General features: G+C 38.2%; 1 protein-coding gene across 2 annotated transcripts; it reads left to right on the top strand.

The window, feature by feature from the left end:
- Positions 1-1,526: 1,526 nt before the first annotated feature.
- On the top strand, positions 1,527-11,497 carry LOC135344285 (uncharacterized). 2 transcript variants are annotated; one of them, XM_064541454.1, is made up of 13 exons: positions 1,527-1,640; positions 1,705-1,747; positions 1,792-2,148; positions 2,367-2,651; positions 2,706-2,791; positions 2,860-3,079; positions 3,134-3,616; positions 3,693-3,806; positions 3,862-3,954; positions 4,084-4,126; positions 4,205-4,367; positions 4,547-4,669; positions 11,118-11,497. In XM_064541454.1, the coding sequence occupies exons 1-13, from the start codon at positions 1,620-1,622 to the stop codon at positions 11,241-11,243; spliced, it is 2,157 nt and encodes a 718-aa protein (XP_064397524.1). In that variant the 5' UTR covers positions 1,527-1,619; the 3' UTR covers positions 11,244-11,497. The 2 variants fall into 2 exon arrangements, with proteins under 2 accessions (XP_064397524.1, XP_064397532.1); XM_064541462.1 differs by having other exon boundaries at positions 1,570-1,640; positions 1,805-2,148.
- Positions 11,498-13,365: the final 1,868 nt, after the last annotated feature.

Below are 13,365 nucleotides of genomic sequence, written 5' to 3'. Positions count from 1 at the left end.
GTGAAGACAGAAGGTCTTATAATTATTGTATTATTAACCAAATCTCCTCTGGCAATTTCTTTTGTCAGCTCCTTGTCTCATCAACATTTCAGGATGACCATTGCATAATAATATTATTATAAGTCAGCAGTTGACTTCCATATATGGAAGTCATTGCTGTGTCTGTTTAGCCCTGTTGCAAGAATTCTGCAAAACCCTGTAAACTATGCTCACATCATCTCAGATTATTTCAGTAAACAATAATTATATGAGGCTGTGTTAAATATGACTTCCGTGAATATGACAATACATGCAGAGAACCTATGCATTTGTAATTATATTGAGAGAAGAAATTAAATTATTATCAAGTAACTATAGCCACAGAATCTACAGTGGTTTCCATACACTCTGTACTGCAACCACAATGTAAAGTCTATTTGTGTTGAGTTCGACCCGGAAGTTATGTGGTCAATCATGGCTTCGTTTATGCTTTATGTGATGGGCAAGTATTCCCTGGGACTTCTACATAACTTTTAGCTGGTTGGAGCTTACCAGCTCTACAGCATATGGATATAGAAGCGCTTTTTAACAAGGAATCCAATGGTATATAAAACTTTGAATTTCAGTAAAGTATGACGAAGCTATGACAACTTCATGAAGGTCAAACTCACAAATAGACTTTAATTATTGTTATTTTAGTCCACCCACACCACCCACACATCACAAATTAAAAGGTCAAAGATACCGATATCTTACGACTATAAGTGTCTGGGATTGCAGACTTTCACAGTGGGATGTTTACATGTACTACTGCATGCACAGCATTTATTGCAGGGCTGCATTAAGGGGGGGAGGGGAGGGGGGGTAATTCGCCCCCCCCCCCCTAGGATCTGGCAGATTCTGCTATAATTCTGATGACTTAGCCCCTCCTACATTTTTAATTTGCTCAATTTGCCCCCCCTGATCCAAAATCCTGGATACAGCCCTGTATATGCTTTTGAAAAAATGCAATCTCGAGCAACTCCTTTCTTTATATGCAGCGGTATAATTATAGTTGTACCCGGATAAAATGTAAATACAGGCCCTCAGCTCCCTGTTTTAGCCCGGCTCATATCATTGAAGCAAGCAACAAGTTACTGAGGTACCATCGCAATCACTATAGTCAGACGAAATATGAGGAGTTAATTACTGTTCAACTAAAAATTTAGCGAGTATAGAAGGGATTGCGGCCATGTAAGATTGCTTTTGTTGGCTTGTTACTGACAATTAATTAAAAGCTAACCAAAATACTGCCTATATTTACTACATTGTGGTTGCAGTGCTCATATATAAGTATGGAAAAAAACCACTGTTAGCACTGATTTGTACAGGGTCTATCTAGATGTATCATACACTGCTTGCTTTCATGGTATATCTGTATCTTTAGCATATGCACAACCGCTTAGCTCCAGCCTGAAAAACCCAGCCTGAAAAACCCCCAAGCAATTTATAACTGAAATTACATCAATCAAAATTAATAATAGATCTAAATTATATTTATAGATTATAATTAAGTTATAATTGTCTCAGTATAGATCTACAATCTAGAATTTAGTTTGAGACATGATCCAGACTTTCTTCAGTAGATCTATACTGAAAGAATGAAGAATGTACCTGTGTATGTAAGTAATGTAAATTTAGCCTACTTTACAAAGCTGTTCTGTGTTATGTTGTGTTCTCTCCCAGATTTGCTTCGTTGTGTTGTTAGGCCTTCACCAAAAAGGCGCAGGTAATGCAACAGTATAATTATATTGTAAATCAGTTATGATGCAGATGCTGTGAGCAGTTTAGAAGTCAGTATCGGTGGTGTCAATGTTACTGATGGGTCCCTACTAGTGTGTTCAGGAACTACCGTCAGCCTAACCTGTTCTCATGACGGTGTTGAGGTGACTCGTTGGGAAATTGATGCTCCCATAGGGTGCACTGCCATTGCTCCCCACACTACCACGCCAGCTGACCTCCTGTGTGGAACATTCACCATTAATATGGTCAGTGCTATGAATCAACCCACAAGGACGTCTACTCTTGTGTTGCCAGTTGATCAGTCACTGAATGGTGCTGTGGTGACTTGTAATGCTGGTAGTCTATCAGCTGATCCTCAAGCTGGAAACTTGACTATACAAGTTATTGGTGAGATTATCATACCATAATGTATAATTATTATTAGGCCATCCTAAGGATACTTTACGGACTTTCATTTTATGGACCAGGAAAGCCGGTATAATTGTAGGAGCCAGAGAGTCGCATGTAATTAAGTTGAAATGACCTTAGTGCAATCTTTAACCATGATCTATTATGCAGGTGAACATTTAATGGTCAATTTATGTCATTTTTCTCACTTCATGCAGGTCCTCCTTCCACTCCAACTGTTGATAGTATGGAATATTCGGTGGGCGACTCAACTACTGGACGATTCAGATTCTTGGTCAGCAGTAGCGGAAGGCTTGGGACAGAGGTCGCTATTTCTGCCAGTGTGGTTGGAGGTAGTGGCACAGTGGTTGTCACTGACAACAGCATCACTGTGATTGGATTGAGCTACACCCGGTCTCACACTGTCAGTATTGTGGCTACCAGTGCTGTGTGTCCAGGAGTGCTGAACAACACCGATGTTTCTGTGATGTTCAACATAGCATGTGAGTGGAACACCATGCAGACAGTTGGCATTTTATTTATTTATATTTTTCCAGCCCCTGTACTAACTCAACCCAATGGATCCGTTGTCTGTTCCAATCCGTCATTGCCAATCAGTGGATCATGGACTTTAATGGAGGGAGTAAGTGAATGATTACTTACATGAAATAGTAGTGGTGTCTAATTATTCATAAATTATATACGTCACAGGTGCAGAGCAGCAGTAACCCGGCTGCTCAGTTGACTCCTCCCCTAAATACCCAACCTACCATAACCTACACTTCAGCTGGGGGTCTCAGTGGCAGTGCAGTATTTGTTCCTGATTTATCCTACCAGCTCACAGACACAGTTGAGAATGATGTGTACACTTTCACTGTGAATGTGACTAATGTGGCTGGAACAAGCCGTGAAGTATCTGAAGGATTTTTTGGTAAGCTTAAGTATGAGGACTCGTGTTATGTAACTGTATTCTATCCTCCTATAGTTACTCCTTTTGTTGTTGATAATAGTACACTAGAAACAATGAATTGTCTCACGTTCTCTCTCGGTCAAAACTGTGCTTCTGAGCAAAGTGGAAACTTCATTGTTCGGTTTGAACAAGGAAATGGTGTTTGTCGAAACTTGTCAGATTTCAGCACATCCACCATACAACTGATGCCTCGTTCGGCTTGTGCACCCGTGGCTTCATCCACTAACCTGTGTTATCATGCAACTCTGATGTATAATGGGATTATAATTGACACTCAGACTAATCTCAACTTTAACACATGCCCTGTGAGTGCCCTCTCGCCATTCATGGGCAGTGGAGTGTCCATGCAGCTGGACAGGGAGGTTACTAATGGCACGGTGTCTCACATCACCACTGCTACTCTGAGCTGTACCTTGGCTATCTATGAATTGATCGGTTCACCTCAAATCACGTGTCTTGGTGGAACTTGGGAACCAGCTGGAATGAGATCATGCGTGTGTAAGTTGTGTGTATTGTAACTTATGCACATGTAAGTTACGTATGAGTTGAGGATTGTGCTAAGTGCTTTCTGCAGTTGCTGTTTGGCTGATTGTGGTGATTATTCTGGCACTGGCTTTTGCAATTGGAATTATCTGTGGAGTGCTGACAGCTCGATACTTGACCTCTCTCCTCAACGGACTTGTAGAAAGCAAGTGAATTGCATGAATGCAAAAAAATATAGTGTTGTCCTTAATTTCTTTCAGAAAAATGGTGGGCAATTTTGGCCGTTATTTTCCTCATGTTCCTGTTTGGTTTTGGTGTGGGCGTGCTCTTCTACATGTGTTGCTGCCAACAAGGTAAATAAAACGTATTATGCATAATTATAGCAAGAGTTGCTTCTACAAATTTGGCTTTCTTGTCTTCTTTCGTGTGTTAAATTTTTTTCATGTAACATAACTGTATTGAAATCTCAATGACGAACACAGATTCTGATCGCGAGTCAAAACCAAGAGATTCTGAGAAACTAACGTATGTTATGTCTGTTTGAGAGTTGTGGGAATTATGCTGCTCTGGTAGTTATTCTAACCATGTGTTTATTCGTTACAGTGAAAGTACCTCATCCCCCCCACCACCTGACTCCCTGTATGCTGACCCCAAATCCATTGAGCACCAGGCAGCTCCAGGCACTGAGGACCAGTACACCATGGTCGATATAAAGGGCAAGAAAAACACAAAACCAAAGCCAACTCCACCAGAAGCTCTATATCAGGTATGTGTAAAGTACATGCACTTGCTGCAAGTTTAAGCCTCAGGTATAAGTTAATTACAGCGTTGTTTTGTGAACCATTTGTGAATACTGCTTTGTGTATATTACCAAGAGTGTATGAACTTTTGGTATTACTCTGACCGCTTTTTATTATGCACTACTGCTTTGTCTTTCCTACCCAGGATCCCAGCACGATTGAGCACGAGACCGCTGTCTCTGGAGACACTTACGCTGTGGTGGACAAGCCCAAGAGGTCCTCCAAAAAGAAGGGAGGTCCGGATGTGATTCCTCCAGCCAGCGAAGGGGTGAGTGGATGAGGACTTGTCTAGTGTACATCACAGAAAATAGTAACTGCATATGTATATACGTGTATACCTTGAATATGTATGTGCCTGCTAAGAAAGTATTAAAGTGTGTGTTTTAAGTATGTACATGTACGTGTAGCTTCCTGTATTATTGTGTAGTTATAGCAACTTACGGTAAAGGTGTACATGTACATTCTACAGCATCATGAACTGTTTCTCAATAATTAAACCGCTCTCTTAGAGGTCAACAGAAGCACATTGCTGTGTATTGTGCAAACACAATACAGTTCTTATATACTGTACACATGTTATGAGTGACCCACATTCTGTGTGCATGCATGTTGGTGTTTAGGAAGGAAACCTTGCACTGTAGGAAGAACCAGTTTTCGCTGGGTATAATTTTGGTAATTTATTTGATGGGCTTATAGCCAGCATATGCATATGACTGCCTGTGTGCTAGGAAAACATGGCATGCCCAGCACAAAGTTGCCATTTATAGCCAGCTAGTGTGGTATAATTATAGCAACTGGCTCCTAATAGGTAATCCCTGATGTACAACTCTTTCACTCTCCCTATTGCATTGTCACTTAATTGCCACTTTTACTTTCACAAAATTAATTTGTAATGACATGTGTTTGTCCTGACCACTGTCTAATGATAAATGTTTGTACCTTCTTGAAAGGATTCAGTAGCACAACTAGAAGTCAGTTTCACTTTACTGCTGTTGAATAGCTGTTTTCTTGTCAGCAACATTACTGTGAGATACACGGTGGCCTTACTACATACCCATTGTTATAGTTATGTGCTTTCACCTGTCAATTATATAAAAACCATTCTAGTGTGCTGAGTGTATGTATGTATGTGTGTGAGTGTATGTATGTGTGCGTGTGCTCTATTGCCTTAATTGGAGTTATAGCGTTTGTGAAATATGTAAGTATTTTATTATATATATAATATACTATTATAATAACACTCTTAATTGGGTTGCTTTAGTTATAAAGTATCTATACAATGACTCTCCGAAACCAAACGTTTGGTTGTCATGGAATGTGTACATGTATAGATGAACATGTAGATCCACCCTAATGTTTGTGTGTGTACATGATTTTAGGGCTAGATAAGAGAAGTTCAACATGATAAGGCCTGCCTCCTTGATAGTGGTACTATTGGGAATTGTAGTTGTCGTAACTAGCCTCTGGCCTTCATTTCAGAAGAAAGTGATCTTTAATTACGCTTTCTGATTGTTGGTACAACAGTGATTTCTGTGTATAGACTAGTGAAAGATAGCATATCAGACCATAAATTGAATCATCAACTCATGTTATGAGAGGAGGTTGGTCACACATCAAAATGTTGTTACGGAATATTTACTAACAAGAGTCGTAAGACAAGATAGATAAACGCTCAGGAATGTAAAAATGAGATAAAAGTGCTGACTCAGCAGGTTGGGTCGGGTCGGGTTCCTTCTATGAGCATTTAGTGTAGGAATTGGTGGTAAATTAGAAGACTAATTAACAATTGTGACCAACCTCCACACATTTTATTACTAAAAGGTAACTATCAGTGTTTCCCCCACACGTTAAAGAATAATATTATGGCGCCACCCTGTTTGAGTAGCTATTTAAATTTGGGGAAGGTTCTGCAGGATGCATGTACAGATTCTCTCTATATTGTGTTAGAGCTAGGACATTGAGAAGCTGTGTGCCAAATAATGACTAGCATTATTTTACATCTACCTCCCCCAAGCCATATAGTCTGGCCACCCTGTTTGAACTTTACACTGGGGGAAACACTATATTAGTGGTTACCAGAGGAGGCGGGACGACATGCGTTATATTATGTGTGGCATATACAATGTTTACGTTAGACTCTTGACCTATAATATATCATTCAGTGTATTACTATGGTGCCTTTGGTAGATCTACAGTTGTGCTCTCTAGCAAACTCACATCACTTTCTAGTAATCTCGTGGAGTAAAATATTCGTTATTTTCGTGGGAAAGCTCACCTCCACGAAAAATTTCTCCACAAAAACGTAGGCATGGTTTACCGGAATGCATGCGATGCAGTGCAGCCAATACGGTGCAGGCAATGAAGTCAAACAAAAATGTTACTCACGAAAATCACCGTGTTCGAGTTGAATGAATTTTTTACTCCACGAAAATTACCCGCTATACAGTGTTGTAAAATGTTATGCAAGACAGCAACTAACCTGAGTTACCCCCCCTAGACTGCTTTCCATAGTTGTAGCCTGTGTACAGTGAAAACACTACGTTTTATGATATATCCCGTTGCTACGTTGTTGCCAAGTGCAACAGGCAGTATTAATCACAAAGTCATAACACTAACCATAAAGTCATAACACTAACCACAAAGTCATAATACTAACCACAAAACGCCCCTCTGGCATTAGACTGAAATAACATAATAACATGCAGGACAGGTTATAATGTTCAGCTGTTCAGCTTCCCTAGTCATTGCCTAATATGGTAGTGATCATGTATGAATTGTGCAATTTTTATCATGGGTTAGGGTTAGGGTTAACAGTTACTCACTTGTGTATATCACAAACAATGTGTACTGCATGCCATCCACATGTACATTGTACAGTACAACCCCAGTTCACGTTAGTCAGTACATATATAGCTGTGTTAATAAATTATATATCTCTTGCACGCTTAATTGCTTATATGGAAGATATTTTGAGAGCGTATAGTGAGAATGCTACTAAGGGCCTGAGGATATCAAAATTACCGTAATGTGGTGTATAACTGTATAATTATACGCAAGTATACATCAATTATACAACAGTTATACAACGTTATATACAGTATATTTGTTACTTGTATAACTGTATTACACAACTATAATGTTCACTAGATAAATTTACGCTATACTGTATATATAGCGGGTAATTTTCGTAGCGCAAAATATTCGTGGGCAAGCTGACCTCCACGAAAACTTAGCCGGAATACATGCATGCACGCAATGAAGCCAAGCGAAATTTTCACTCACGAAAATCACTGTATTTTGAGTTAATGAATTTTTTGCATCGTGAAAATTACCCGCTATACGGGATAATACAATAAAAATTATCTTTTTGAGGTGTGTATAACTTGTTAATTTTGTCGGTATAACTATAACGAAAGTATAATAATATATAGGGGGTTAGGGGATGGGGTTAGGTTTATAGTGGGGGGAGAGTTGGGGGAGAGTTAGGGGACGGGTTCGGTTTAGAGGAGTTATATAGAATATTGTTAGGTTTAAGGTTAGGGGATAGGGTTAGTTTAGGTGTTAGGGGATGCTGTTAGGGCATGCTGTGTTATAGGTTTGGGACAGGGTTAGCTTACATGTATATAGGGGATGCATGGGGTTAGGTTTAGGGAGGTATATATAGGATATTGTTAGGGTTAGTAGGGTTAGGGGATATTATATAGTTATAGCTTATAGTTATAGAGGATATTAATTATGGTTACAGTGCTCATTGTGGTCAGACATCAAAGGATAGTACTATACTGATGTAAATACAGTACATGCCTGTATGATATTGATATTATGCCCAGGATGCAACTAAAGCACCACCCACCACCCTACTGTATATAGCGTGTAATTTTTGTGGGGTAAAATATTTGTTATTTTCGTGGGCAAGCTGACCTCCATGAAATTTGAGTACAATTATATAGTTACACAGTATACACGCAACTATACTGTATAGTTATACAATGCAATAAAGTGATATAATTATACTGAATATACTGAGTATGATGTATTGAATTATAATTACAATGTATAGTTATACAGTATAGCAATTATACAACTATACTGTTTTATACACAGCATAATTTATAATAAAATTATTATTATACAGTATTAATAATTATAGCTGATATAATAGCATACAAGGTATATTATAACTGCATGTATAAAGTATAACTGGTATAAAGATCTAATACTGCACAGCTCTCATATACACCCACTCCCGTGCTACAATACGCCCACGTACGTCACTATAGTTTCCAGACAGTAACTTTAACTCATTTATACACACAAATACAATAACAACAGCAACATGCATGCATGTATAGATAGAGATCAAAAATAATTGTTCTTTGTTCAATACATTGCATTGGGAGATGCCTGAAAGGCAGTTGTAGCTGTTACTTTTGCCGGTGAGCTATAAGTATATGAGTTGTGATTTGCATATATGCACTTCGTAACACTATAGTATTATAGGGTCAGGGGGAGCAGACCTTTCAACATGACAGCTAACAAATTAACCTATAATTATAATTATATATACGGTCTTTTTTGTTAATATCCTAGCTCTAGCTAGCTGAGCTGTGATTTGTATATAATATATACACTTCACAGCAGGGCCAGGGGAAGCAGACCTTTCAGCACACACCTACGGTATTCTTTTTAGCTTTTGTATCCTAGCTCACTAGCTATAGCTAACTTTTCTCTTCTGCACAGTTGCTATCTGACGTCAATGGTTGTAGTTATAAGGAAGTGACATAAATTATATATTTCACGTGCACTTGGGATGTATCGCGATTAAACACACTCCTCCGAGGGTGCGTACATACAATATTTACGTGATCTAAGGTCGCGGCTACTATAAATGTTTCATTCTGCTGGCAAAGGAGGCTACAATTCGAGAGAGGCCACTGATTGAGAGAGACGTTTATCAACACTCCAGCAAATTCAACATCTTTAGTTTGAATTCAGGTTGCATCAAAAGTTCTTTGAACTCAAAGAAAGTCTTTAAAAAGCACTAACAAGCTGCCCAGTATAAACTAGCTGCAGTATCAATAATTATGGCTTCCAGGTGCAGAGATGATAGCCTCAGATAGGGTCAAAGTTCACTATTTGAGACCAATTGTTGTCGGCTAAGGTCTGGCAAGGCACCCAAAAAACTCAATAGTAATCAGTTTATGTACATAATTATGTCGTAAAAAAATTGTTTTATTTCCGGAGATATTAATTTTGATGTTACACACCTTTTTTTACGATCACCCCCATTTTCACCTAAAATGATATCCCACTATACAACAACTTTTGGGGAAATATTTTTGAAGTCTTATTCATTCACCTATACAATGGTATCAGCACAATTTCTTGGAAATGTTCCAATCTTGATATACATTTAAGTACAACTAGTCAACCTATTGTGGTATTTTACTCTCCAGGCTGCAAGCACTGTGCTCAGAGCATTTTGTAAAGAATTTGGGAGTTGTACACTTGTTTTGACAGAGATACCACAAAAGTTAGTTTAAGTACATAATTAAATTATAGTAATTGGCCAGATATAGGCTAGAGTAGCCAATTATCCTTAAAATTATATTAATTGCTACATAATACCCAATCACTTTTTGAACACTAAAAGCTTACATCCAAAGCCTATTGACCATAGTAATTAGTGAACAGGCTATTTACATGTAGCTCTCTCAAGACTACTTCAAGACAAAGGGGGTTAAATGTCTCATGCATAATACCCCCTTTTTGCCAGGAGGTGTAGCTTTCGGTCCAAAATTTGTTGGCGGTGTGCACTACGCTCCCATCAACCTTGAGAGCACCCTCTTACTATAAATTCTGGCTACGCCCCTGAATGGACATCTTAGTGACCAATCAGATTGTACCATTTTTACGGTAGTGCTTGACCTCTGATAAGGTTTGCATTTCAAGTTAAGTGAACATGCACGGTTACAGTTGTAGTTGGACTGATAATGTGTAAAGCAGTATTATAGCTATAGTGAAACTTGTCTACTGTGGTCATCCTATATATTTAAGTATATATAGGCCACTCTCTATAATACAGCCAGCTTAATGGGCCCCATGCAAAGTCTCCATAGCATAATTATGTGTTTGGGCCTGTGTTAGCAGGCCACATCTTTGTTATATAGCCACAGTCTATAAACTGTTGCTGCTAGAGCCCCTACACGTAATTATATTGATGTATGCTTTTTTATTCCTGGAGTGTGGACAAGAATGAATGTCATGTGTACCATATAGAAAGTAGCTAGAGTCAAAAAGCTAGCATGAGGGGCAAAAAACGATGTGGGTGGGCCTGAGAAACAAGTGATTAGTTGTGTGGCCTTATAATAATTAATATAATAATTATGTTTATGTTTGCATTTCTTTACTGAAAGCTAACATTCAAGTTTGCTTAGCAGATGTTCATTGTGTAAATAGCTTGTGGTTAAACAGGTTTCTGTTATTATGTCTAACCATGATAACATTCATTCTGACATTATACAGCTACCATTAACCTTTAGTGTATACTGTATACTATATACTATAATGGCCACGCTTGAAATAGCTATAGCTATACATGTAGCTGGGTATCCAATTTCTGGACTTTCACAATAGTTATCGTTGTTAATGGATTTGCTAATGTGTTTATGCAATTGTGTAAACTATTGCCTATGCACACACACTCACCACTTTAGCTGACCTATGCCGATATTGATCTCAGCACCAAACGTCCAAAGCCAGGGAGTGATCAACAGGCGGCCCAACAACCCGGGGAGTATCCAGTGGAGTATTCCAGCGTGGAGCACGGCAGCACCTCTTAGCAGAACCGTCCACAAACAAAAAAAGTACTCCGTATTGCTGATTATTAGACTTAGGTTTTGTAGTGTAGCTAGTTAGCACATTTGTATTAATTTTATAATAAGCACGATATGCTGACACCTGAAACTATAATTAATAACACGTGTGAGCACAGTCACCCCCAACCTCCTTTATAACCTCTCATCACTAGTATGAGTATTTTTGTACCTTCATGCAGAGTAGATGATTATAATTGTCCTGTGGGACATTAAAATTTGATCGAGTGTCAATTTCTGTGAATCTTGTATACCGGGTTAGATTGGACTCTACTATTAGGTAAAGATCATTCAGAATCAAAAGTCAAATTATTGTATTGAGGTATGCATGTGTATCATAATTGGTAGTCCACATTAATTGCTAGATGCTCCTATTGAGCACCACCACCATGCACTTCAGTACTAATATACACTATAGCACAGTGTACACATAATTATAAATAAATATATGGAAGTAAGTATAGTTAAGTGCTATTAAGTGTGAATTTTATTTTGTAATTATACACTCCTGCACAAGCTTCACCTATATGCAACTTTACATGTATGCACACTGATACTGGCTCAGGTTCTCTCTGTTCGATCATGGGATGAAAAGAACAACCTAACCAGCTCTCGTCGTGATCATGGTAAAAAAGAGCCATACATGCAGAGCCATGGAGATTGAGGTGAGATTATTATTATGGATGCTTATTGTTAAATTGTTACTTCAGAGGTGATGAGATACCGTTTCAGTAAGAAAGATTTTTCCCTGTCAGTTTGATTTGTTTAACATTTTCCCCCCTTGTTATACTATATACTATCTCAATACTTCCCAGGTATATCCATGTGCATAATCATACCTATTGTAAAGTAATCAAAACACGTACAGTCAATCCAAAGCTTACACAAATTCCAAAACGCTAAAAACTGAAAAATAAACAATTTACAATTTTAGTATTGATCCATCTGCCTAGTGTATACAGTATAAATTATTTGCACAGCTAGGCTTTTCAAGTTATACAGTGTTGTACTATGGTTGCACCAAAGATCAAAGGCTTCAGTTGTAGTTTATACTACTTATACAACCTGTCTGACCACAGCCATGGTATATGGCAGTTATACCCTAGTGTATAACTGCCATATACCATGGCTGTGGTCAAACTACATGTACAGCTAAAACTGAACACAGTATCCCACCTTTGCAACAAAATTGACACACTGTTTCAATTAAAACAATGACACACTACTCAATTCAATCAATATTAGCAATATTAGAGTTAGAGAGAATTCAATACAAAACAGACTACTAATGATTTTAGTCAACATAAAAAGAGCCAAGTTCGAGCGATGAATAGTTCCAAAAAGGAGGCAAATTTCGAAGAACTCCGTGATCGTGAATCGAACGATACTGGTTTGTTTGTGTTGCTTTTTTTCAACTTTCAACATTGGTTGTCACAACCTGCTTATTACATTGCTGCATGGGACCAGGAGCAGTAAGAAGGGTCCAGACTGCCAAGTGTTTCTCAGACTAAAGAAACTGCACTGCACTGGGCCAGTACAGTAGGCTTGTGGAATGATATTTTGGGGTACATTTGCACTCTTTGTAGACAAGTAGCACCAGTGTACTTTCTTGAAGTGCCTTCTATAAAGATGCAGAAACACAGCCTTCACAATTGCTTGCTTGAATCATAGACGCTTGCTTGAATCGAGAGCAGTGCAGGATTGGCTATTTATACTATTTATACTTTAGGATGTTATACACATAGAGGTTTTACATGGTTCTATACACATTATACACATGTTATATTGCATAGAGTGATGTATAAAGTCACAAATTACCACCATAATCTAGTATAATAAGTATAATGTGAATCAGTTTCGTGCATTGTCTTACTATTTCAGTTATGATGTCATTGTTTTGATAGTCAGTATTCTTTCAATACCAGTATAATGTGCATAACATGCATAATTATACCACGTTATACACATGTTATACACAGTGTTATACACATGTTAGACATTATACAGTATAAAGTCAACGTGTATAATGTCACACTTACGCACAACTGTGCCAGTGTACATAATGTGCATAACACCTATATTAATCCCT

The sequence above is a fragment of the Halichondria panicea genome, chromosome 1 (genome assembly GCF_963675165.1).
Source record: "Halichondria panicea chromosome 1, odHalPani1.1, whole genome shotgun sequence".
NCBI lineage: Eukaryota > Metazoa > Porifera > Demospongiae > Suberitida > Halichondriidae > Halichondria > Halichondria panicea.
The sequence above is the reverse complement of the archived record's forward strand: the minus strand, read 5'-3'. Positions and strand labels throughout refer to the sequence as shown.

Bases quoted from the DNA above. Each gene is read 5' to 3' on its own strand.
- LOC135344285 (XM_064541454.1), top strand. From the start codon at position 1,620: ATGAAGAATGTACCTGTGTAT. The intron at 1,641-1,704 runs GTAAGTAATGTA...GTTCTCTCCCAG, and splicing joins TGAAGAATGTACCTGTGTAT to ATTTGCTTCGTTGTGTTGTT. The intron at 4,127-4,204 runs GTATGTTATGTC...TATTCGTTACAG, and splicing joins AGAGATTCTGAGAAACTAAC to TGAAAGTACCTCATCCCCCC.